This window comes from Ranitomeya imitator, chromosome 3 (genome assembly GCF_032444005.1).
Source record: "Ranitomeya imitator isolate aRanImi1 chromosome 3, aRanImi1.pri, whole genome shotgun sequence".
In the NCBI taxonomy this organism is placed as follows: Eukaryota; Metazoa; Chordata; class Amphibia; order Anura; family Dendrobatidae; genus Ranitomeya; species Ranitomeya imitator.
The window spans coordinates 88,373,381-88,399,618 of record NC_091284.1 but is presented as its reverse complement, the minus strand read 5'-3'; the positions used below and the strand labels follow the sequence as shown (position 1 = coordinate 88,399,618).

General features: G+C 44.3%; 1 protein-coding gene across 1 annotated transcript in view; it reads left to right on the top strand.

Annotated features, from left to right (window-relative positions):
- SPATA22 (spermatogenesis associated 22) overlaps nt 1-20,100 on the top strand; it is a 38,139-nt gene extending 18,039 nt beyond the window's left edge. The window contains exons 3-7 of the mRNA XM_069761065.1: nt 13,425-13,485; nt 15,923-16,238; nt 17,186-17,315; nt 18,790-18,887; nt 19,663-20,100. Coding sequence (XP_069617166.1) covers nt 13,425-13,485; nt 15,923-16,238; nt 17,186-17,315; nt 18,790-18,887; nt 19,663-19,857 — 800 coding nt within the window. The 3' untranslated portion in view covers nt 19,858-20,100. The remainder of the gene's footprint in view (nt 1-13,424; nt 13,486-15,922; nt 16,239-17,185; nt 17,316-18,789; nt 18,888-19,662) is intronic.
- Nucleotides 20,101-26,238: the final 6,138 nt, after the last annotated feature.

Here is a 26,238-nt window from a genome sequence, read left to right as displayed (position 1 = left end):
GGGGGTTTCTACTGTTTAGACACACCAGGGGCTCTGCAAACGCAACGGGACGCTCGCAGACCATTCCATCAAAGTCTGCATTTCAAAACGTCACTACTTCACTTCCGAGCCCCGGCATGTGCCCAAACAGTAGTTTACCCCCACATATGGGGTATCACCGTATTCAGGAGAAACTGGACACCAAATATTGACGTCAAATTTCTCCTGTTACCCTTGGGAAAATTAAAAAATTCTGGGCTAAAAAATCATTTTTGAGAAAAGAATTTTTTTTTTTTTATTTTCATGGCTCTGCGTTATAAACTTCTGTGAAGCACTTGGGGGTTCAAAGTGCTCACCACAGATCTAGATTAGTTCCTTTGGGGGTCTAGTTTCCAAAATGGGGTCACTTGTGGGGGATCTCCAATGTTTAGGCACAAAGGGGCTCTCCAAACGTGACATTGTGTCCGCTAATGATTGGAGCTAATTTTCCATTTAAAAAGTCAAATGGCGTGCCTTCCTCTTCCGAGCCCTGCCGTGCGCCCAAACAGTGGTTTACCCCCACATATGGGGTATCTGCGTACTCACGACAAACTGGACAACAACAATTGGGGTCCAATTTCTCCTATTACCCGTGGCAAAATAGGAAATTCCAGGCTAAAAAATCTTTTTTGAGGAAAGAAAAATTATTTTTTATTTTCATGGCTCTGCGTTATAAACTTCTGTGAAGCACCTGGGGGTTCAAAGTGCTCAATATGCATCTAGATAAGTTCCTTGGGGGGTCTAGTTTCCAAAATGGGGTCACTTGTGGGGGAGCTCCAATGTTTAGGCACACAGGGGCTCTCCAAACGCGACATGGTGTCCGCTAACAATTGGAGCTAATTTTCCATTCAAAAAGTCAAATGGTGCGCCTTCCCTTCCGAGCCCTGCCGTGTGCCCAAACAGTGGTTTACCCCCACATATGAGGTATCCGCGTACTCGGGAGAAATTGCCCAACAAATTTTATGATCCATTTTATCCTATTGCCCATGTAAAAATGAAAAAATTGAGGCGAAAAGAAATTTTTTTGAAAAAGTACATTTTCATTTTTACGGATCAATTTGTGAAGCACCTGAGGGTTTAAAGTGCTCACTAGGCATCTAGATAAGTTCCTTGGGGGGTCCAGTTTCCAAAATGGGGTCACTTGTGGGGGAGCTCCAATGTTTAGGCACACGGGGGCTCCCCAAACGTGACATGGTGTCCGCTAAAGAGTGGAGCCAATTTTTCATTCAAAAAGTCAAATGGCGCTCCTTCCCTTCCAAGCCCTGCCGTGCGCCCAAACAGTGGTTTACCCCCACATATGAGGTATCAGCGTACTCAGGACAAATTGGACAACAACTTTCGTGGTTCAGATTCTCCTTTTACCATTGGGAAAATAAAAAAATTGTTGCTAAAAGATCATTTTTGTGATTAAAAAGTTAAATGTTCAGTTTTTCCTTCCATGTTGCTTCTGCTGCTGTGAAGTAGAAGGGTTAATAAACTTCTTGAATGTGGTTTTGTGCACCTTGAGGGGTGCAGTTTTTAGAATGGTGTCACTTTTGGGTATTTTCAGCCATATAGACCCCTCAATCTGACTTCAAATGTGAAGTGGTCCCTAAAAAAAATGGTTTTGTAAATTTCGTTGTAAAAATGAGAAATTGCTGGTCAAATTTTAACCCTTATAACTTCCTAGCAAAAAAAAAATTTTGTTTCCAAAATTGTGCTGATGTAAAGTAGACATGTGGGAAATGTTATTTATTAACTATTTTGTGTCACATAACTCTCTGGTTTAACAGAATAAAAATTAAAAATTTGAAAATTGTGAAATTTTCAAAATTTTTGCCAAATTTCCGTTTCTATCACAAATAAACGCAGAATTTATTGACCTAAATTTACCAGTAACATGAAGCCCAATATGTCACAAAAAAACAATCTCAGAACCGCTAGCATCCGTTGAAGCGTTCCTGAGTTATTACCTCATAAAGGGACACTGGTCAGAATTGCAAAAAACGGTCAGGTCATTAAGGTCAAAATAGGCTGGGTCATGAAGGGGTTAATGGTAGGTGATAACTTGGTGATTGCTAAAGCTCATACTGCTGGGGCCCTCACCTACCCTGAGAACAGGGCCCTAAAATTGTCAGAATATTTCAATAGCTTTAACCCCTTAGCGACTGCCGATACGCCTTTTAACGGCGGCCGCTAAGGGTACTTAAACCACAGCGCCGTTAATTAACGGCGCTGTGGAAAAAGTGAATAGCGCCCCCCAGAGTCGGATTTTCTCCGGGGTCTCGGCTGCCGGGGGTAGCCGAGACCCCAGAGAACATGATTCGGGGGTTTTTTAACCGACCCCGCATTTGCGATCGCCGGTAATTAACCGTTTACCGGCGATCACAAAACAAAAAAGAAAACGCGATCTCTTTTTAATTTCTCTGTCCTCCGATGTGATCGCACATCGGAGGACAGAGAAAAGGGGTCCCAGGTAGCCCCCCAGTACTCACCTATCTCCCCCGATGCTCCTCGTGTCTCCCGGTGGGCGCCGCCATCTTCAAAATGGCGGGCGCATGCGCAGTGAGCCCGCCGGCCGGCACCTGGAGAATCTTTGGGGTCTCGGCTGCCGGGGGTAACATAGTAACATAGTAACATAGTTAGTAAGGCCGAAAAAAGACATTTGTCCATCCAGTTCAGCCTATATTCCATCATAATAAATCCCCAGATCTACGTCCTTCTACAGAACCTAATAATTGTATGATACAATATTGTTCTGCTCCAGGAAGACATCCAGGCCTCTCTTGAACCCCTCGACTGAGTTCGCCATCACCACCTCCTCAGGCAAGCAATTCCAGATTCTCACTGCCCTAACAGTAAAGAATCCTCTTCTATGTTGGTGGAAAAACCTTCTCTCCTCCAGACGCAAAGAATGCCCCCTTGTGCCCGTCACCTTCCTTGGTATAAACAGATCCTCAGCGAGATATTTGTATTGTCCCCTTATATACTTATACATGGTTATTAGATCGCCCCTCAGTCGTCTTTTTTCTAGACTAAATAATCCTAATTTCGCTAATCTATCTGGGTATTGTAGTTCTCCCATCCCCTTTATTAATTTTGTTGCCCTCCTTTGTACTCTCTCTAGTTCCATTATATCCTTCCTGAGCACCGGTGCCCAAAACTGGACACAGTACTCCATGTGCGGTCTAACTAGGGATTTGTACAGAGGCAGTATAATGCTCTCATCATGTGTATCCAGACCTCTTTTAATGCACCCCATGATCCTGTTTGCCTTGGCAGCTGCTGCCTGGCACTGGCTGCTCCAGGTAAGTTTATCATTAACTAGGATCCCCAAGTCCTTCTCCCTGTCAGATTTACCCAGTGGTTTCTCGTTCAGTGTGTAATGGTGATATTGATTCCTTCTTCCCATGTGTACAGGTCCTTCTCAAAAAATTAGCATATAGTGTTAAATTTCATTATTTACCATAATGTAATGATTACAATTAAACTTTCATATATTATAGATTCATTATCCACCAACTGAAATTTGTCAGGTCTTTTATTGTTTTAATACTGATGATTTTGGCATACAACTCCTGATAACCCAAAAAACCTGTCTCAATAAATTAGCATATTTCACCCATCCAATCAAATAAAAGTGTTTTTTAATAACAAACAAAAAAACCATCAAATAATAATGTTCAGTTATGCACTCAATACTTGGTCGGGAATCCTTTGGCAGAAATGACTGCTTCAATGCGGCGTGGCATGGAGGCAATCAGCCTGTGACACTGCTGAGATGTTATGGAGGCCCAGGATGCTTCAATAGCGGCCTTAAGCTCATCCAGAGTGTTGGGTCTTGCGTCTCTCAACTTTCTCTTCACAATATCCCACAGATTCTCTATGGGGTTCAGGTCAGGAGAGTTGGCAGGCCAATTGAGCACAGTAATACCATGGTCAGTAAACCATTTACCAGTGGTTTTGGCACTGTGAGCAGGTGCCAGGTCGTGCTGAAAAATGAAATCTTCATCTCCATAAAGCATTTCAGCCGATGGAAGCATGAAGTGCTCCAAAATCTCCTGATAGCTAGCTGCATTGACCCTGCCCTTGATGAAACACAGTGGACCAACACCAGCAGCTGACATGGCACCCCACACCATCACTGACTGTGGGTACTTGACACTGGACTTCAGGCATTTTGGCATTTCCTTCTCCCCAGTCTTCCTCCAGACTCTGGCACCTTGATTTCCGAATGACATGCAAAATTTGCTTTCATCAGAAAAAAGTACTTGGGACCACTTAGCAACAGTCCAGTGCTGCTTCTCTGTAGCTCAAAAGTGGCTTTACCTGGGGAATGCGGCACCTGTAGCCCATTTCCTGCACATGCCTGTGCACGGTGGCTCTGGATGTTTCCACACCAGACTCAGTCCACTGCTTCCTCAGGTTCCCCAAGGTCTGGAATCGGTCCTTCTCCACAATCTTCCTCAGGGTCCGGTCTCCTCTTCTCGTTGTACAGCGTTTTCTGCCACATTGTTTCCTTCCAACAGACTTACCATTGAGGTGCCTTGATACAGCACTCTGGGAACAGCCTATTTGTTGAGAAATTTCTTTCTGGGTCTTACCCTCTTGCTTGAGGGTGTCAATGATGGCCTTCTTGACATCTGTCAGGTCGCTAGTCTTACCCATGATGGGGGTTTTGAGTAATGAACCAGGCAGGGAGTTTATAAAAGCCTCAGGTATCTTTTGCATGTGTTTAGAGTTAATTAGTTGATTCAGAAGATTAGGGTAATAGGTCATTTAGAGAACCTTTTCTTGATATGCTAATTTATTGAGACAGGTTTTTTGGGTTATCAGGAGTTGTATGCCAAAATCATCAGTATTAAAACAATAAAAGACCTGACAAATTTCAGTTGGTGGATAATGAATCTATAATATATGAAAGTTTAATTGTAATCATTTGTCTATATTTGCCCCGTATTCACATGTATAGCGCCATGGAATAAATGGCGCTATAAAAATGTATAATAATAATAATAATAATAATTACATTATGGTAAATAATGAAATTTAACACTATATGCTAATTTTTTGAGAAGGACCTGTATAACCTTACATTTATCATTGTGAAACCTCATCTGCCACCTTTCAGCCCAAGTTTCCAACTTATCCAGATCCATCTGTAGCAGAATACTATCTTCTCTTGTATTAACTGCTTTACATAGTTTTGTATCATCTGCAAATATCGATATTTTACTGTGTAAACCTTCTACCAGATCATTAATGAATATGTTGAAGAGAACAGGTCCCAATACTGACCCCTGCGGTACCCCGCTGGTCACAGCGACCCAGTTAGAGACTATACCATTTATAACCACCCTCTGCTTTCTATCACTAAGCCAGTTACTAACCCATTTACACACATTTTCCCCAAGACCAAGCATTCTCATTTTGTGTACCAACCTCTTGTGCGGCACGGTATCAAACGCTTTGGAAAAATCGAGATATACCACGTCCAATGACTCACCGTGGTCCAGCCTATGGCTTACCTCTTCATAAAAACTGATTAGATTGGTTTGACAGGAGCGATTTCTCATAAACCCATGCTGATATAGAGTTAAGCAGTTATTCTCATTGAGATAATTCAGAATAACATCCCTCAGATACCCTTCAAATATTTTACCAACAATAGAGGTTAGACTTACTGGCCTATAATTTCCAGGTTCACTTTTAGAGCCCTTTTTGAATATTGGCACCACATTTGCTATGCGCCAGTCCTGCGGAACAGACCCTGTCGCTATAGAGTCCCTAAAAATAAGAAATAATGGTTTATCTATTACATTACATAGTTCTCTTAGTACTCGTGGGTGTATGCCATCCGGACCCGGAGATTTATCTATTTTAATCTTATTTAGCCAGTTTCGCACCTCTTCTTGGGTTAGATTGGTGACCCTTAATATAGGGTTTTCATTGTTTCTTGGGATTTCACCTAGCATTTCATTTTCCACCGTGAATACCGTGGAGAAGAAGGTGTTTAACATGTTAGCTTTTTCCTCGTCATCTACAACCATTCTTTCCTCACTATTTTTTAAGGGGCCTACATTTTCAGTTTTTATTCTTTTACTATTGATATAGTTGAAGAACAGTTTGGGATTAGTTTTACTCTCCTTAGCAATGTGCTTCTCTGTTTCCTTTTTGGCAGCTTTAATTAGTTTTTTAGATAAAGTATTTTTCTCCCTATAGTTTTTTAGAGCTTCAATGGTGCCATCCTGCTTTAGTAGTGCAAATGCTTTCTTTTTACTGTTAATTGCCTGTCTTACTTCTTTGTTTAGCCACATTGGGTTTTTCCTATTTCTAGTCCTTTTATTCCCACAAGGTATAAACCGCTTACACTGCCTATTTAGGATGTTCTTAAACATTTCCCATTTATTATCTGTATTCTTATTTCTGAGGATATTGTCCTAGTCTACCAGATTAAGGGCATCTCTAAGCTGGTCAAACTTTGCCTTCCTAAAGTTCAGTGTTTTTGTGACTCCCTGACAAGTCCCCCTAGTGAAAGACAGGTGAAACTGTACAATATTGTGGTCGCTATTTCCTAGCTGCTCGACCACCTGCAGATTTGTTATTCTGTCAGGTCTATTAGATAGTATTAGGTCTAAAAGTGCTGCTCCTCTGGTTGGATTCTGCACCAATTGTGAAAGATAATTTTTCTTGGTTATTAGCAGAAACCTGTTGCCTTTATGGGTTTCACAGGTTTCTGTTTCCCAGTTAATATCCGGGTAGTTAAAGTCCCCCATAACCAGGACCTCATTATGGGTTGCAGCTTCATCTATCTGCTTTAGAAGTAGACTTTCCATGGTTTCTGTTATATTTGGGGGTTTGTAACAGACCCCAATGAGAATTTTGTTACCATTTTTCCCTCCATGAATTTCGACCCATATGGACTCGACATCCTCATTTCCTTCGCTAATATCCTCCCTTAAAGTGGACTTTAGACAAGACTTTACATAGAGACAAACCCCTCCTCCTCTCCGATTTTTACGATCCTTTCTAAACAGACTGTAACCCTGTAAGTTAACTGCCCAGTCATAGCTTTCATCTAACCATGTCTCGGTTATTCCCACTATGTCAAAGTTACCTGTAGATATTTCTGCTTCTAGTTCTTCCATCTTGTTTGTCAGGCTTCTGGCGTTTGCGAGCATGCAGTTTAGAGGATTTTGTTTTGTTCCAATCTCCTCGCTGTGGATTGTTTTAGAAATGTTCTTACCTCCCTTCTGAGTATGTTTTCCTGGGTCTTCTTTGTTCGAGTCTAATGTTTTTCTTCCCGTCCCCTCTTCTTCTAGTTTAACGCCCTCCTGATGAGTGTAGCGAGTCTTCTGGCGAATGTGTGTTTCCCAGGTTTGTTGAGGTGTAGTCCGTCTCTGGCGAGGAGTCCATCGTACAAGTAATTCACACCGTGGTCCAGGAATCCGAATCCTTGTTGTCTGCACCATCGTCTTAGCCAGTTGTTCGCATCAAGGATCCTGTCCCATCTCCTGGTGCCATGCCCGTCTACTGGAAGGATAGAAGAAAAAACTACCTGTGCATCCAGTTCCTTTACTTTCTTCCCCAACTCTTCAAAGTCTTTGCAGATTGTCGGTAGGTCCTTCCTTGCCGTGTCATTGGTGCCAACATGTATCAGAAGAAATGGGTGGACGTCCTTGGAGCTGAAGAGCTTTGGTATCCTATCGGTCACATCCTTGATCATCGCACCTGGAAGGCAGCATACTTCTCTTGCAGTTATGTCCGGTCTGCAGATGGCTGCTTCTGTGCCTCTCAGTAGTGAGTCTCCCACCACCACCACTCTTCGTTGCTTCTTGGCTGTACTTTTTGCTGTCACTTGTTGCTGTGTGCCCTTTTCTTTTTTGCTTGCTGGTATTGCTTCATCCTTAGGTGTGCCATCTTCATCCTCTACAAAGATTTGATATCGGTTCTTCAGTTGTGTGGTTGGTGATTTCTCCATGGTCTTCTTGCTTCTTTTGGTCACATGCTTCCACTCATCTGCTTTTGGAGGTTCTCTGACACTTTTTTCACCTTCTGTGACCAGTAGAGATGCTTCTGTTCTGTCTAGGAAGTCTTCATTCTCTTTGAGTTTCAAAGTTGCTATTCTTTCTTCTAGACCCCGCACCTTTTCTTCTAAAAGGGCCACTAGTCTACACTTCTGACAGGTGAAATTTGATTCTTCTTCTGGTCGATCTGTGAACATGTAGCACATGCTGCAGCTCACCATGTAGGTTGTCACATCTGCCATGTTGCTCCTAGATCCTGCTGACTTGCTGTGTGTTTTCCTTCTTGTGTAATCTACTCAGCCAAGCTCTCTTGCAATAATGTCCTACAGGCAAAAATTCGCGCGCCGTAAGGCGCACGGTTTGGTGATGCTTTCCAAGCAGCTGGTCCCGGCTGTACCCAACGATCTTCTAGCTTAGGGAGACTCCTTGCTTTTCCCAGAAGGCACCTGGAATATTCAAATTAGCCTCCTCAAGCTTGAATCCCTGGTTTAGCCGAGACCCCAAAGAACATGATCGGGGTCGGTTTTACCGACCCCTGTTTTGCGATCGCCGGTCATTAACTGTTTACCGGCGACCGCAAAAGAAAAAACTAAAGTGTAATTCTCTGTCCTCTGATGTGATCGCACATCAAAGGACAGAGAAATAGGGGGATTCGGGGACCCTAGCATACTCACCTGTGTCCCTGGGTCCTCCTGCTGCTCCTCCTGGCTGCAGGGGAAAAGAGAATGGCAGGCGCATGCGCAGTGCGCCCGCCATCTGTCTCCATCTGCTGGCCGGCAGGAGAACAGCAGTTGGGGCTAAAATTAGGGCTAGGGGTAGGGTTAGGGCTAAGGGTAGGGGTAGGACTAGGGTTAGGGGTAGGGCTAGGGTTAGGGCTAGGGTTAGAGCTAGGGTTAGGGGTAGGGTTAGGGCTAAATTTAGGGTTAGGGTTGGGGCTAAATTTAGGGTTAGGCTTCTTTCACACTTACGTCGGTACGGGGCCGTCGCAATGCGTCGGCCCGACATACCGACGCACATTGTGAAAATTGTGCACAACGTGGGCAGCGGATGTAGTTTTTCAACGCAGCCGCTGCCCAATCTATGTCCTGGGGAGAAGGGGGCGGAGTTACGGCAACGCATGCGCGGTCAGAAATGGCGGATGCGAAGTACAAAAAAATGTTTCATTGGACTTTTTTTGTGCCGACTGTCCGCCAAAACACAACTGATCCAGTGCACGACGGACGCGACGTGTGGCCATCAGTCACGATCCGTTGGCAATACAAGTCTATGGGCAAAAAACGCATCCTGCGGGCACATTTGCAGGATCCGTTTCTTGTCCAAAACTACTGATTGCGACGGATGCCAAACGACGCAAGTGTGAAAGTAGCCTTAGGGTTAGGGTTGGGGCTAAAGTTAGGGCTAGGGTTGGGGCTAAAGTTAGGGTTAGAGTTGGGATTAGGGTTAGGGTTTGGATTAGGGTTGGTATTAGGGTTAGGGTTGGCATTAGGGTTACTCTTGGGATTAGGGTTAGGTTTGGGATTAGGGTTAAGGTTAGGGTTGTGATTAGGGGTGTATTGGGATTAGGGTTAGGTTTGAGGTTAGGGTTGAGATTAGGATTAGGGGTGTGTTGGATTTAGGGTTTTGATTAGGGTTATGGTTAGGGTTGACATTAGGGTTGTTTTGGGGTAAGGGTTGTGATTATCGTTAGGGTTAGTGATTAGGATTATGGATCGGGTTGGGATTAGGGTTAGGGGTGTGTTGGGGTTAGGGTTGGAGCTAGAATTGGGGGGTTTCCACTGTTTAGGGGTCTCCAAACACGACAGCCAATTTTGCGCTCAAAAAGTCAAATGGTGCTCCCTCCCTTCTGAGCTCTGCCGTGCGCCCAAACAGTGGGTTACCCCCACATATGGGGCATCAGCGTACTCGGGATAAATTGGACAACAACTTCTGGGGTCCAATTTCTCTTGTTACCCTTGTGAAAATAAAAACTTGGGGGCTACAAAATCTTTTTTGTGGAAAAATATATATATATATTTTTTTTTTATGACTCTGCATTATAAACTTCTGTGAAGCACTTGGGCATTCAAAGTTCTCACCACACATCTATATAAGTTCCTTGGGGGGTCTAGTTTCCAAAACGGGGTCACTTGTGGGGGGTTACTACTGTTTAGGTACATCAGGGGCTCTGCAAACGCAACATAATGCCCACAGACCATTCTATCAAAGTCTGCATTCCAAAACGGTGCTCCTTCCCTTCCGAGCTCTGCCGTGTGCCCAAACAGTGGTTTACCCCCACATATGGCGCATCAGCGTACTCGGGATAAATTGGACAACAACTATTGCAGTCCAATTTCTCCTGTTACCTTTGTGAAAATTAAAACTTGGGGGCTACAATATCTTTTTTGTGAAAAAAAAAAATATTTTTTATTTTCACGACTCTGCATTCTAAACTTCTGTGAAGCACTTGGGCATTCAAAGTTCTCACCACACATCTAGATAAGTTCCTTGGGGGGTCTAGTTTCCAAAATGGGGTCACTTGTGGGGGGTTACTACTGTTTAGGTACATCAGGGGCTCTGCAATCGCAACATAATGCCCACAGACCATTCTATCAAAGTCTGCATTCCAAAAAGGCGCTCCTTCCCTTCCGAGCTCTGCCGTGCGCCCAAACAGTGGTTTACTCCCACATATGGCGCATCAGCGTACTCGGGATAAATTGGAAAACAACTATTGCAGTCCAATTTCTCCTGTTACCCTTGTGAAAATAAAAACTTGGGGGCTACAATATCTTTTTTGTGGAAAAAAAAATATTTTTTATTTTCACGACTCTGCATTATAAACTTCTGTGAAGCACTTGGGCATTCAAAGTTCTCACCACACATCTAGATAAGTTCCATGGGGGGTCTAGTTTCCAAAATGGGGTCACTTGTGGGGGATTTCTACTGTTTAGGCACATCAGGGGCTCTCCAAACGCGACATGGTGTCCGATCTTAATTCCAGCCAATTCTACATTGAAAAAGTAAAACGGCACTCTTTCTCTTCCAAGCTCTGCGGTGCGCCCAAACAGTGGTTTACCCCCACATATTGGGTATCGACGTACTCAGGATAAATTGCACAACAACTTTAGTGGTCTAATTTCTCCTGTTACCCTTGTGAAAATAAAAATTTGTGGGCAAAAACATCATATTTGTAGAAACAATGCGATTTTTTTTTTTCACGGCTCTACGTTATAAACTTCTGTGAAGCACATGGGGGTTCAAAGTGCTCACCACACATCTAGATAAGTTCCTTAAGGGGTCTAGTTTCCAAAATGGGGTCACTTGTGGGGGGGTTTCCACTGTTTAGGCACATCAGGGGCTCTCCAAACACGATATGGCGTCCAATCTCAATTCCAGCCAATTCTACATTGAAAAAGTAAAACGGCGCTCCTTCACTTCCAAGCTCTGCGGTGCACCCAAACAGTGGTTTACCCTCACATATGGGGTATCGACATATTCAGGAGAAATCGCACAACAACTTTTGTGGTCTAATTTCTCCTGTTACCCTTGTGAAAATAAGAATTTGTGGGCGAAAAGATCATTTTTGTGTAAACAAAATCGATTTTTTATTTTCACGGCTCTACGTTATAAACTTCTGTGAAACACTTGGGGGTTCAAAGTGCTCACCACACATCTAGATAAGTTCCTTAAGGGGTCTAGTTTCCAAAATGGTGTCACTTGTGGGGAGTTTCCACTGTTTAGGCACATCAGGGGCTCTCTAAACGTGATATGGCGTCCGATCTCAATTCCAGCCAATTCTGCATTGAAAAAGTCAAAAGGCGCTCCTTCACTTCTAAGTTCTGCGGTGCGTCCAAAAAGTGGTTTACCCCCACATATGGGGTATTGGCGTATTCAGGAGAAATTGCATAACAAAATTTATGGTTACATTTCTGTTTTTACACATGTGAAAATAAAAAAAATGGTTCTGAATTAAGATGTTTGCAAAAAAAGTTAAATGTTCATTTTTTCCTTCCACATTGTTTCAGTTCCTGTGAAGCACGTAAAGGATTAATAAACTTCTTGAATGTGGTTTTGAGAACCTTGAGGGGTGTAGTTTTTAGAATGGTGTCACACTTGGGTATTTTCTATCATATAGACCCCTCAAAATGACTTCAAATGTGATGTGGTCCCTAAAAAAAAATGGTGTTGTAAAAATTGCTGGTCAACTTTTAACCCTTATAACTCCCTAACAAAAAAATATTTTGAAATTTGTTTCCAAAATTGTGCTGATGTAAAGTAGACATGTGGGAAATGTTATTTATTAACTATTTTTCGTGACATATCTCTCTGATTTAAGGGCAAATACAAAGTTTGAAAATTGCAAAATTTTAAAAATTTTCGCCATATTTCCGTTTTTTTCATAAATAATCGCAAGTAATATCGAAGAAATGTTACCACTAACATGAAGTACAATATGTCACAAAAAAACAATCTCAGAATCAGCGGGATCCGTTGAAGCGTTTTAGAGTTATAACCTCATAAAGTGACAGTGGTGTGAATTGCAAAAATTGCCTCGGTCATTAAGTACCAAATTGGCTCTGTCACTAAGGGGTTAAAATGTAGTCTATAAGGTTCAGTACAGACTTGCAATAATTTTTTTTAAAGGGAACCTGTCACCCCGTTTTTTCAGATTGAGATATAAATACTGTTAAATAGGGCCTGCGCTGTGCGTTACTATAGTGTATGTAGTGTACCCTGATTCCCCACCTGTGCTGCAAAATACATTACCAAAGTCGCCGTTTTCGCCTGTCAATCAGGCCGGTCAGGTCGGGTGGGCGTGTTCACAGCGCTGTTTCTTCCTCAGCTTTACGTTGGTGGCGTAGTGGTGTGCGCATGTTGAAGTGACTAATCCACTGTGGGCACGTGAACAAGCAGCGCGCGATCTGCGCTATCACCCCCTGTCATCGGTGGGGGCGGCCATCTTCCTGGGGCCGCGCGTGCGCAGATGGAGTGCTCTGCTGCACGGGGCTTCAGGAAAATGGCCACGGGATGCCGCGCGTGCGCACAAGAGATCGCGGCGGCCATTTTCCCAAAGCCGAGTTTGTTCACGTGCCCACAGTGGATTAGTCACTTCAACATGCGCACACCACTACGCCACCAACGTAAAGCTGAGGAAGAAACAGCGCTGTGAACACGCCCACCCGACCTGACCAGCCTGATTGACAGGCGAAAACGGCGACTTTGGTAATGTATTTTGCAGCATAGGTGGGGAATCAGGGTACACTACATACACTATAGTAACGCACAGCGCAGGCCCTATTTAACAGTATTTATATCTCAATCTGAAAAAACGGGGTGACAGGTTCCCTTTAAAGTGATTTATCTTCTGTTTTGAGTACTTTAAATGCTGTGATGTTTGTACTTTTTTATTATATTCTCATTCAGACTCTATTTGGGAAAGCCGAATCTCTCAGCTGCAAAATGCTGGTAAAAAATTGGAGTTTAGGTAAGCCGTTTATCACGCTTTATAATGCATATTTATTGAATTTTCACATAAGGACAACACAACTTAAAGGAGTTTTCCATGATAAATTTTTGTTTGGGATAGGTTTGCAGACAGAAAATAACAAACACACCAATACTCGCCCTTCCAGGTCAAGCACTGCAGCATGTCACAGCTCAGGGGTGATGCAGATAGCATGAGCTGCTGAGCCCAGTGATTGGCTGCAGCAGTCTTGTGCACCGTAGTAATGGTATCAATTCTACAGCCTGTTAATGAAGACCAGAGCAGCAGCAGAAAAGCAGTTCTGGACCTGGGGTGGGTTGCTATTGGTGTGCTTATTTTCTATATCTTCAAACCGCGGCCCAAATAAAAAAAATTCCTCTTTAAGTGTGATGTCCATCACAATCCCAAGCTCTCGCAATCCCAGTTGCTGGATTTGTTTTATATGCATCAGTCACTCCTGAACTAGTGTTAAGGTACCGTCACGCTGAACGATATCGCTAGCGATCCGTGACGTTGCAGTGTCCTGGCTAGCGATATCGTTGTTTGACACGCAGCAGCGATCTGGATCCTGCTGTGACATCGTTGGTTGGAGCAGAAAGTCCAGCACTTTATTTAGTCGCTGGATCTCCCGCAGACATCGCTGAATCGGCGTGTGTGACGCCGATTCAGCGATGTCTTCACTGGTAACCAGGGTAAACATCGGGTTACTAAGCGCAGGGCTGCGCTTAGTAACCCGATGTTTACCCTGGTTACCAGCGTAAACGTAAAAAAAAAAAAACACTACATACTTGCATTCCGGTGTCTGTCCCCCGGCGCTGTGCTTTCCTGCACTGTCAGCGCCGGGGGACAGACACCGGAATGTAAGTATGTAGTGTTTGTTTTTTTTAACGTTTACGCTAGTAACCAGGGTAAACATCGGGTTACTAAGCGCGGCCCTGCGCTTAGTAACCCGATGTTTACCCTGGCTACCAGGGGACCGGCATCGTTGGTCGCTGGAGAGCTGTCTGTGTGACAGCTCTCCAGCGACCACACAGCGACGCTGCAGCGATCGGGATCGTTGTCTAGATCGCTGCAGCGTCGCTTAATGTGACAGTACCTTTACTGATGGATAGTACATCATGACTGGGTGGTGTGCTAGTGACCCAGATTGTCATTTAGTAAAAACTAAGATGTTATCATTAGAGATGAGCGAATTTGCTCGGTTTCCCTCTTAATCGGCAAGCTGCAGAGGGAACCCGGCTTCCTGGATCGCACTGGCCGATCAGCTGATCGCGCCGCAGCTGTCACGACACATGCATGGAGAGCCCAACACACAGGCTTTCCATACATGTGCTGTGACTGACATAGCCGCGACACATGCAGCTGCGGTGCCGATCAGCTGGTCGGCCAGTGCGATCCAGGAAAGCCGGGTTCCCTCTGCAGCTTGCCGATTAAGAGGGAAACCGAGCAAATTCGCTCATCTGCTCAGTGGCGCAATTGCTGCCTAGTGAAAGCCCTCTAGTCTCTTCCTGCTGGGCAGTATAATTTCCCAGGTCTATTCTATGAAATTTTCACATATGCATCAGCTCTTGCTGACCATCCAGCTAATAAGGGTGCATGACATTCCCACTGATATCTGGCCCTTGAAAATTATAAGCGGTTTTACTGCTTCTGGTGCAATATTCCTGATTGGTAGTGATGGTACCTAACTCAGCTGCTACCATTAATACTTTGCTGTCTAACCTACAGTTTGATACTTAGACTTTTCTCTGGATTGCCTTAGACCCTCTCTGCTAATTTTGTCTTTGGTTCTGTCCCTCTAGTTTTGACCCCAGCTCTCCTCCTGACCTTGTCCCTGTCTGTTGATTTTGTGTTTGCTTACCCGACTGTTTCACTAGCCAGCAGGCACTCTTTCAAGGAACAGATCTTTGAGGTGAAGGCCAGATACCTGTATAGGGGTGAATGGACAAAAGCGTTCCCTGGTACCTGCTCAGTGGTGTTGCCAATGCAGAAACTGTCTGTGGAATTCCTGTTAAGAATTGCCAGATTTCACAAACAATTCCATTTAAAATGTTTACCTTTTCAGAGTAAGGCCTTGTGCACGGGGCCACACAAGAACTCGGTATTCTTTATAGCTGTAATAGATGTTGATTGAAACTCGGGACCCCTTTAAATAATACCCCACACACCTGAGCCAAACCAAATATTTTGTAGTCTCAAATGTCACTGCATTGTTCAGCTGGTGATGTTATAAGATTTACACCAAAATGTTGCTTATTATGTAAAGGATGAGGTTTTTACAACCAAAATAAGATAAGTAATGTATAAATAAGCTGCTATTAAGATCCTTTAAAATCACTTCTCAGAAAATTGTTGCTATTATGTAAAATGCGAAAAAACAGTTTCTGTAATCATAATGTTGTATTCTGTAATAGTTCAATGCACTTTCATTTTGCAGATCAACAGATATCTGCCCTAGAAGTGAAAATATGTTTACCAACTTCAGTAAAGATTTACTTTCTGGTCCTAAAAAGCAATATGGACAAATGGAGCGTGGGAGAGGTCAAAGTGTAAATGAGAAGTATCCTCTTCAAGTCCATTTACCAGCGCAGCTCTCTCAGAAGACTTCTGTATCATCTTACAAGAAGTCACATTATTCTTGTGCTGTTTCACCAGGACCAAAAGAGCAACCGCCTGCATATTTATTTCAGAGTAATATCAGATTGAACAAAGATAATGCATTTGCTGATATGCCAGAGGAAGAAATGATACAGGTACAGACATTTCCATTTCAATAGATAACACTTAGTAGAGCCTAAACACACCACATGCTATAAAAAAAAATTACCAAAAGGCTCCCATACACATTAGGGCAGGTGCAGAAGACTGTAGAATCTCTCATCTGAAACAATCGGGTCGATAATGCAAGTCACACTCTGATCAAACGCTGATAAAACTCCGATCAGAGTGTGATCATCGTGTCCTCTGATTCTCTCGGATGAGGGGGAAGATGGAGAATTTTTTTCCTATATTTTTCATGCTAATTCCTCGATTTACTTTAGATCACAAATCTAATCTTTGTTTCTGTTATTGGGCTTACATTCTTATTGATACAGCATAACCTTATTTTTAATGGTACAGGATTTGTCTACCATATTCATTCAGCATGACATAAAAAGCGCTAATTCTCTTCAGACTATTTTTCTTCTTTTAGCCCCTTTCAGGTTATCCGTTGTACATGTGTGGCACAAATCGGTAGCGGGTATATGGAGGGAGCTCATCACTATTCCTGGTAGATGATGGCTGTATTAAAACAGCTAGAATCTGCCTGTAACTGAAGTGAGGAGAGCTGATCTATACTTGCTGCTGTAAACCCCGCAAATGTCTCTGTCAAGCTCTATCAGTGGCGTTTTAGGGTCTACATACAGGGGATGCGCCAAACAATCCATTCATTGGATCCTCCCGCGAAACAATCACAAAGTGCCTATGGGTTGCCATGGGATGTGCTGAAGGCCCTCGTGCCAGCCATGATGGTGCTTCAGTGAAATCCAGAAAACAAAAACTGGTTTTTTTTGGGATTAAATAAAGGTTTTTGCTTTTCTCATATTGTTTTTGTTTTGTTGTGGCTCATGTTGCCATTTCTTTTTACTCTGATTTTTTTATTTTTTTATTATTTGAGGTATTTTCCATGTGTCACTGATAAAATTATGTCTCCTTAAAGGTTATACCTCTTTACCAAATGACTTTTAAAGAAAAGATTAATTCTTTAAGGATCCTATCTGCATCAATAGAAAGCATGAAGCACTGGAGTCAGTACAGTGACCGAATCCCTCTGTTATTTGAAGTAATTGGTACGTGTCATTCACTTGGATGTATGATACAATGTCTATATTATTACAGTCAGATGTACTAGGAATTCCATATCATTTGGTTTAGCCAGTATCATAGACTAGTAGGTTTCTTTTTTAAGTGCTCATATTAATCACCATATTTTTCAGACTATAGGTCACACATTACTATAAGAAGCACCCAAAGTTTAAACAGCAGGAAATTGTAAAAACATATTTCCTACTAATTAAAATTTCCCTGATGGTGTAAAGTGGAGGGGTTAATACCACAAAATGTAATGCACTCGATTAGAATAGAGAGGTAATAGGTGTATTGTTGGTGTTTCTCTGAACTACGTGCTCCAGCAGCTTCCTTGGGTGGACAGGACACATCAGATAGAGATCAAACTCTACCCTTGTGCAATACCCAGTTTTCTGTTCATGAATTTGAATACCTGGGCTTGTGGTTTGGTAGTGTACTGTCACACAGTCTATGGCAAAACCCCAAACCAGGAGTGAATCCTAAAAAAAACACAGAAAAATTACAATGGAAGGATTTAGTCTTTTTTTTTTTAATTCAATTTTAATTGAAAGATTATATAATTTCCAATTACAAAAATACAAAAAAAGAAGAATAAACAGGACAATATCAGTATCAATATATCATAGAATATGAGTATAATGTCCAATAAAACATCAAGTTATAGGAAGAAAAAGGAGGGCAGGGAAGGGAACATTTTGAGCCATCAATATTCAAGTTACGAGGTTACTAAAATCCAATGGAAACCATACACAGTGCAGCCCCGGCACTGACCATCGCAGGACGTAGTCAGTAAAGAGAAGGAAAGGGGTCACATCAGTCTGATGAAAGGCGGTCGGCATCAGATTCCTGGAACTGAATCCAGTCTCTCCAAGTCTCACAGTATCTATCACAGTCAGTTGGGGATTGGGCAGTCAAATGTCCCATCCGATGTAGAAGGGCTATTTCAGAGAACCACTCCTCCAGAGTAGGTGCAGAAGTATTTTTCCAGTAACGAAGAATGATATTCTTAGCCGCCTGTATAAGGTAGCTTACTATAGATCTTTTCTATCTGGTGAGACTAGTTGGGATCATAAAGAGCAAAAGTGATCCAGGAGAGTTGAATACAGAGAAACAAGTTATTTTTTGAATAGTTTTGAATTTGAGTCCAGAAACCTCTTATTATGGGACATCTCCACCAAATGTGTGTCATCGTCCCCTCCCCCACTCCACATCTCCAGCATCTATCTGATACTGTGGAAAACCACTTACGAAGCAATACGGTAACCTGGAGCTGCCTTTTTTTCTCTTTTTTTTTAAGCATACAAAAATGTTTCTTTTTGTCCAATTATGTGAACACCTCACACTGTATTTGTACTTGCATTGATGTAACCTTCTCAAGAAAAATCTTGAAACTTTGCTCCGTATTTTTTATACAATAAAAATGTCAGCTAAAACACCGGTTTCTCTAATTTATAGCGACCCTAGACTCTGCCGTCACCTCAGGTGACCACGGATCAAAACTCTTCCTTCTAAGGGATGGCAAGAATTACGCTCAATGTATATTTTATGAAATTGTAAGTAATTCAATACTCCATTCTTAACGTTTTTTTTAAGCTTGAGTTTAAAGAAAAGCTGCTCCCTTCATAGATTTACAACACAGCTATAATTCATTGCATTTCTAAATCTTATTTCTGTTAGGGCACAAATACTTTTCATCTGACTATCACGGACCAGCAAACAGTAGTTAACTATTCATTGTTTGATAAGTTGGGCACTTTCTCTGGTTTATTTACTTTTAGTATCACTTTTTATGGTTTTCCAGATCTCTTTTTGCAGTCATATCAAAGTAATTTGAGTCTAGTTTTGGTGAGTAAAAATCTGTCCTGGTCATGTGATGAGGCATCGGTCATAGCTCTTTCCAGTACAGGTTAATGAGCTAAGCTCCATGTGTCCATCATATGACAGGACAGATTCCCTGAGCTTCAAGTCATGATTCGTTGAAACAGAAATATATTGAAAATTGTATAATGTTTCTTTATACCATAAATAACTTTAATTTGCTGAAATACTGATACCCCTTTATATGTTTTTTTAAACTGGGAGGAGATTAGTTTTCTTGTGATTATGCACAATTTCTAATATGGCAAGTCCTGTAGACATTGGAGCAGTAGTCATTCAAGCACCATACTTCTCTATTCATAACGGGGTCCTTCGATAGGGCATCAATATCAGTTCAGTGGGGGTCTGATACCTTTTATACGTTATTTATAATTTCAGATGAAATGTAACTTACAGTAGATGCAGCCATTAATTCATTCCATAGAAATGCACGTTTATGTTGTATCTCAGGACCGGGACTTGCCAAGACTAATCAGAGGCCGAAATCACAGGGCAATGGGGAATTATGACCAGAAAAGAAACCTGTTTAAGTGCGTTTCTGTAAGAGCGGCATCGACGGCAGAACAGCAGGCCTTCATAGAATATATAATCGCTGCTGATAAAGAGATGGAGAAGTGCGTTGCAAGTCTGCAAGACACTAAGTGAGATGTAGACCTGTCGGTGAATGTTCAATCTGATGAATACGTTTGTTACACAACGTTGTTTTGTTTTTACAATTTAAACCTAAAGTTTAACATGTAATATCCACACTATATCTAGAAATGTGTGATGTGTATTCTATCTGAAATGAAAGCGTTATAGTAATAAAAATGTTGTTTTTTTCTGTTACATAACCAAACATATTCAATTAATGTGTATAACACTTGTCTTCAATAGATCTATCATTTTACATGGTGTGTTTCAATCAAGGCTTCACTTTCCATGTTATTACAGTAGCTATTCTCCAAAAAATAAGAAAAAGCACCTTTGACATGGGACACGGTCACTTTACAAGACCTTTATAATTGGGCTAAAGAAGTGGGTGCAAAGTCCTGCTGCGGTGAAACAAAATTTCCACTTATTTCAGTTTATAAATGGTCTTCTGACTTTTATTGAATACAGATATTTTTTTTACACTGGTAGGATCTTGCTGTTAAAGGTAATCTGTCACCCCCCCCCCTGGGACGTATATGACCTATTAATATGAGCATACAGGTGGTAGAAATGTTAAATTTGTCCTACCTGTATGCCTAATATTTTTTTTCTTTATGCTAATGATTTCTTCCAGGCTTCAGGGCGTATGGTGCCTGGAAGAAATCCCTGCCTCCTCTCTTCATTATACTACCTCCCTCCCACGCACATCAGTTCTGGTGCTGGAATCCCGCACCTGCGCCCTGCACTCCCTCCACAATAAGTACCCTTTCCTCCCTTCTATGTGCACTGCATTCAGGGATCTTCTGCGCAGGCGCCGGCGATTTCCGCTCCAGTGACCTCCAGTGTGTGTGACGATAAGATGCTCTCCCCACTTCCTCCCTGCATAGTCATCTCCAAGTACACATGGTACCTAGAGATGACTATCCAGGGGGGAAATGGGGAGATCATCTTATCGTCGTGACTCGCCGACACCTGCAGAAGATCCTGGCAGCACCCATAGAAGGGAGGAAAATGTATGTATTGTGGAGGCGAGTGCAGGGTGCAGGCTCGGAATTCCACCACCACCACTGAGGTGCATGGGAGGGGGTAGTATTTACTGTGGTTTTCATTAATAAATCCCGCTGCTTCTCTGGCTGTATACTGTGTGGTTTAGTTCGTGGGAGCATAGGTAAGTATAAAAGAAATATATATTTCTTAAAGCTGTAAAACAAACTTTCAATGCTCACATTAAAATGGAGTGATGGGTAGTGTTGAGCATTCCGATACCGCAAGTATCGGGTATCGGCCGATATTTGCGATATCGGAATTCCGATACCGAATTCCGATACTTCCCGCGTATCGGATACCGGAATCGGAAGTTCCCAGAATTCAAACAGAACGCAGCAGCCAATGAGGAATGATTGGAAGTGTGGGCACATCCTGTTTAGCATGGTGGGCATGTAAGTACTGGCAAGGCTGTGATTGGCTGCTGAAATGATGTCAGTCTGCACTATAAAAAACGCTGCCGCCATTTTGCGCTCACTCTGCTGTGATTTCAGTTAGGGACAGGACGCTGTGTTCTAACTGAGGGCCAGTTGAGCTAGCTAATTGCTTTATTTTCCTTTCCAAAGGCTAATTTAGCAAAACGCTGTGTGTTCTTCACTGTTCACCTTGCTCTTGCCTTGCAGCGCTGTTTTAACAGCGTTCTGCAAGGTCTCTGTGTGTGTGTGTGTGCAGCTCACTCTGTAGTCTGTGTGCAGCCATATACCCGGTTGTATTCAGCTCAGGGGGGGTTCACACTGCCTCACACAGTTGTCCTTTTTTGCTCATAGTGCAGCCTGCTGCACATTTTTTCTCAAATTTCCTATTAGTGTTTTTCCACCCGTCTCCAGCTAAATTGTGGAAAAACACTACATAGGATAACCTAGAGGGGGGTTTTTTGGCCTTGCAGCGCCGTTTACGGCTGTCTGCACGGTCTCCGTGTGAGCCCAGCTCGCCCTGTAGTCTGTGTGCAGCCATAGCCGGTTGGATTCAGCTCAGGGTTCGTTACTGGCTCATACCTTGAGAAAAATTTTCCTTTCTTTCAAATAGTGCAGCCTGTTTAAAAATTAAAAAAAAAATTCCCTATTAGTGTTTTTCCACCCGTCTCCAGCTAAATAGTGGAAAAACACTACATAGGATAACCTAGAGGAGGGTTTTTTGGCCTTGCAGCGCCGTTTACGGCTGTCTGCACGGTCTCTGTGTGAGCGCAGCTCGCCCTGTAGTCTGTGTGCAGCTATAGCCGGTTGGATTCAGCTCAGGGTGCGTTACTGCCTCATACCTTGAAAAACAATTTCCTTTTTTTTTCAAATAGTGCAGCCTGTTTAAAATTAAAAAAAAAAAATTCCTATTAGTGTCTTTCCACCCGTCTCCAGCTAAATAGTGGAAAAACACTACATAGGATAACCTAGAGGAGGGTTTTTTGGCCTTGCAGCGCCGTTTACGGCTGTCTGCACGGTCTCCGTGTGATTTAAACTAGCTCTGTAGCCCGATCTGCACAAAAAAAAAAGTACACTTGTGTAGGCCACATTTGAAAAATAATAAAGTTTAGTCCACACTTTACAACATTAGTGTTTCTTACACCTGTTAGGAGGAGCATTTCAGGAATAAGCACGCTAAGGCCTTAGTTCTTTTCTGCTTATCTTTATCTGTCAACCAAGATGAAGAGAGCAGGGAGTAAGGCACGTGGGCGCGGAGCAGGGAGAGGAGCAGGGAGAGGACGTGGTGATTCTGTGCCTGCTGCGGGCGCCGGTGACTCGTCGTCACTCAGTTTCAGCAGGGAACAGTCCTTCATGCGCAGCTTTGTCGGAGAGCGCCGTGCACCGCTGCTGCGTGAAGACCAAATTGAAGCCGTTGTCGGGTGGATGGCAGCTAACGCCTCGGCATCGACTTCAGTTAGTGCCACATCCTCTCAGGCACAGAGCACTGGAGAGCAGCCATCTGTCTCTTCACCACCTGCCAAATTGGCCAGGCAGTCAGAGAGCCCAGGACAGGAGCCGTCTCTACTTCTGTTCTCTGAATCTCTTGGCTTGGAAACGGGGCCAGCCAAGCAGCATTGGAGAAATGGAAGAAGAGGCAGTGTGCAGTGATGCCCAACAGCTTTTTCTCTCTGACTCTGAAGAGGCAGGTGGGCCAGTGCCTCCGGTGACCACAACGCAGTACGCATCTGATGATGAAACTCAGGTGCCGCTTTCTGATGCGTACTGTGCTGCCGAGACTACCCAGGAGGAGCAGTTGGTGGCAGAGGGTAGTGGAGATGATGAGGTCCTTGACCCATCGTGGCGTGAGGAACAGGAAGGTGGTGGGAGCAGCTCTGAGGAAGAGCTTCCCCTTACGGGCCAAAGAGGGAGGGGGAAGACTGCGGAGCCTGTAGCCTCCACTTTGGCACCCGTTAGGAGCCTGTCTCTTTCCAAAGCCAAAAAGGGCGCTCCCAAGACTTGCAGTGCCTGGTCCTTTTTTGACACAGTTGCAGATGACATTTGTTTTGTCAAATGCAAGCTGTGTCATCAGAAAGTAAAAAGAGGTAAAAGTGTCAGCAACCTCAATACCACAAATATGTGGAAACATGTGCGGACCAGGCACGCGGTGGAGTTACAGAAACACAGTGAAGACGTAGGCCAACCAACAGCGGCAGCTACCACCTCTTCATCTCGTGTTGCCTCTTCCTCCACTGTTGTCCAGAGACCTAGTGTAATTCCACCCACAGCACCACCTTCCCAGTCATCCTCACACTCCCAGTCTACTCTACAGCCATCGGTAGTACAGGCATGGGAGAAAAAGCGGGCATTCTCGGCCAACCACCCCCGAGCACAGGCTCTGAATGCAGGCATTGCCAAACTGTTGTCCCTGGAAATGCTCTCGTTCAGGCTGGTGGAGACTGACAGCTTCCGTGACTTGATGGCATTGGCAGTCCCACAGTACAAGGTGCCCAGCCGCTTTTACTTCAGCAGGCAGGCTGTCCCTGCCCTGCACAGGCATGTTGAGGCAAACATAAAACATGCGCTACTGAACGCCGTCAGTAGCAAGGTCCACCGCACCACCGATGCGTGGACCAGTCAGCATGGACAGGGGCGATACGTTTCCCTCACTGCCCATTGGGTTAATGTTGTTGAGCCAGGTACAGATCGTGCGAGTGGCGCAGGACGTGTCCTGCCCACTCCAAGGATTGCAGGAATCCAGTCTGTACGCATCGACTCCTCCTCTTACACCAGTTCCTCAGATTCCTCTCTGCAGGATCCGTCACAGTCCACCTCCACATGGACCCGTGAACGTTTACCTATGACCGACATGAGCACAGCCGTGGCCAAACGTCAGCAGGCCGTCTTGAAACTAGTTTCATTGGGGCATCGAAGCCACACAGCGCAGGAGCTCTGGAATGCCATCAAGCAGGAGAGCGATGTGTGGTTACTGCCAGCGAATCTCCAGCCAGGCATGGTAGTGTGTGACAATGGCCGAAATCTGGTGGCAGCTTTGGCCCTTGGCAACCTCACTCACATCCCATGTCTGGCACATGTGCTCAATTTGGTTGTGCAGAGTTTTCTGAGGGACTATCCGGATCTTGATGCCCTGCTGCACAAGGTCCGCCTAGAGTGTGCTCACTTGCGGCGTTCCAGCTTGGCCAGATCCCGCATTGCTGCTCTGCAGCGCCGATTCCGCCTTCCGGAACACCGCATCATATGTGACCTACCTACCCGGTGGAATTCCACGTTACATATGTTGGAGCGGTTGTGTGAGCAGCAGCAAGCAGTTATGGAGTACCAGCTGCATCAGGCGCAAAGAAGTCGCAGTCAGCGCCGATCAGACTTCACAACCACAGAGTGGGCCACTATGAAGGACGTCTGCCAGGTTTTGCGTCCTTTTGATTATTCCATGCGGATGGCAAGTGCAGATGATGCACTAGTCAGCATGACTGTCCCCCTTATCTGCCTGCTTCAGCAAACTTTGCAAGGGTTAAGGGATGATGTTGTGGAAGAGGTGGAGGATGAGGAGTCACCTTTTCCATCAGCTTCTGGAGAGTCAGCGCCACGTGGTTCCTCACAAAGGGGTACGCAGGGGCCAATTTGTGAGGAGGATGAGGAGGAGTCAATGGAGGAGGAAGAGCTTCGTCCAGAGGAGGGAGCGACACAATTGTCCAGTGGTCAGTGTGTACAGCGAGGGTGGGGTGATGACGAGCGGGCAGAGATCATGTCTCAAGCAGGGGACAGCGTTTCTGGGCCAGTTGGCACTCTGCAGCACATGGTGGATTTCATGCTGCAGTGCCTGAGAAACGACCGCCGCATCGACCACATTCTCAACATGCCTGATTATTGGGTGTTCACCCTCCTCGATCCTCGCTACCGGGAAAACGTCCAAAACCTCATCCCTGCGTTGACCCGGGAGCGTAAATTGCGGGAGTACCACGACACACTGGTGAATTCCATCATCTTCTCCTGTCCAACTGAGAGGAGTGCTGCTAGTGCTTTACAAAGCAGCTCAGTGCGTCGAGGCAGTGGGGGAGGCTCTGCCCAAAGAGGGAGCAGAAGCAGTGCCTCTGCCCAAGGCAAGCCCAGTATGGCACAACTCTGGCACACTTTTGTGTGCCCGCCCCAAATGTCTACACCATCACCGGCGGCTCCAGTCAGCAGGAGGCAACGGTTCCGTCAGATGGTGACAGACTACATGGCTTGCCCTCTTACTGTACTCCCAGACGGCTCTTCCCCGTTCAAGTTTTGGGTCTCTAAGCTGGATACATGGCCAGAGCTAAGCCAGTATGCATTGGAGGTGCTGGCTTGCCCTGCGGCTAGTGTCTTATCGGAACGTGTCTTTAGTGCCGCAGGTGGTGTACTAACAGACCGTCGCATGCGACTATCCTCCGATAACGTTGACCGGCTTACTTTCCTGAAAATGAACCAGGCCTGGATCTCGCAGGAATTTGCCACTCCTCTGCCTGATTAAGTAATTGGGTATCATCCAGGTCTCCTGCTGTGTTCATCTTTCTACCACCTGAACTGCTATTCCTGGGCTCCAACACCGCCAGTTGCGGCTCAGAAGTGCAGGCTGCACAGTAAAAACATACGACCCAGTGTTATTGGGTTTCAGTAACGTCAGCTGATCCCCAGCTGTGTAGCCGGCAATGTGTCCTGCGACCGCCACGCTGGCACAACAACCTAAATGTAAGGGAATCTGTCCCCCCCCCCCCCCCCCCCCCCGTCGTTTGTTACTGAAAGAGCCATCTTGTGCAGCAGTAATGCTGCACAAGGAAAAGGTAGCTCTTTTTTTTTTTAGCTCCTTGCACACGCAGAACTTAACACTTATAAAATGTGTTCACTGATACCGTTATACTGTCCCGGAGCTGGGACTTTCCTTCGCAATGTGACGCAGCACAGCCGTCATTCC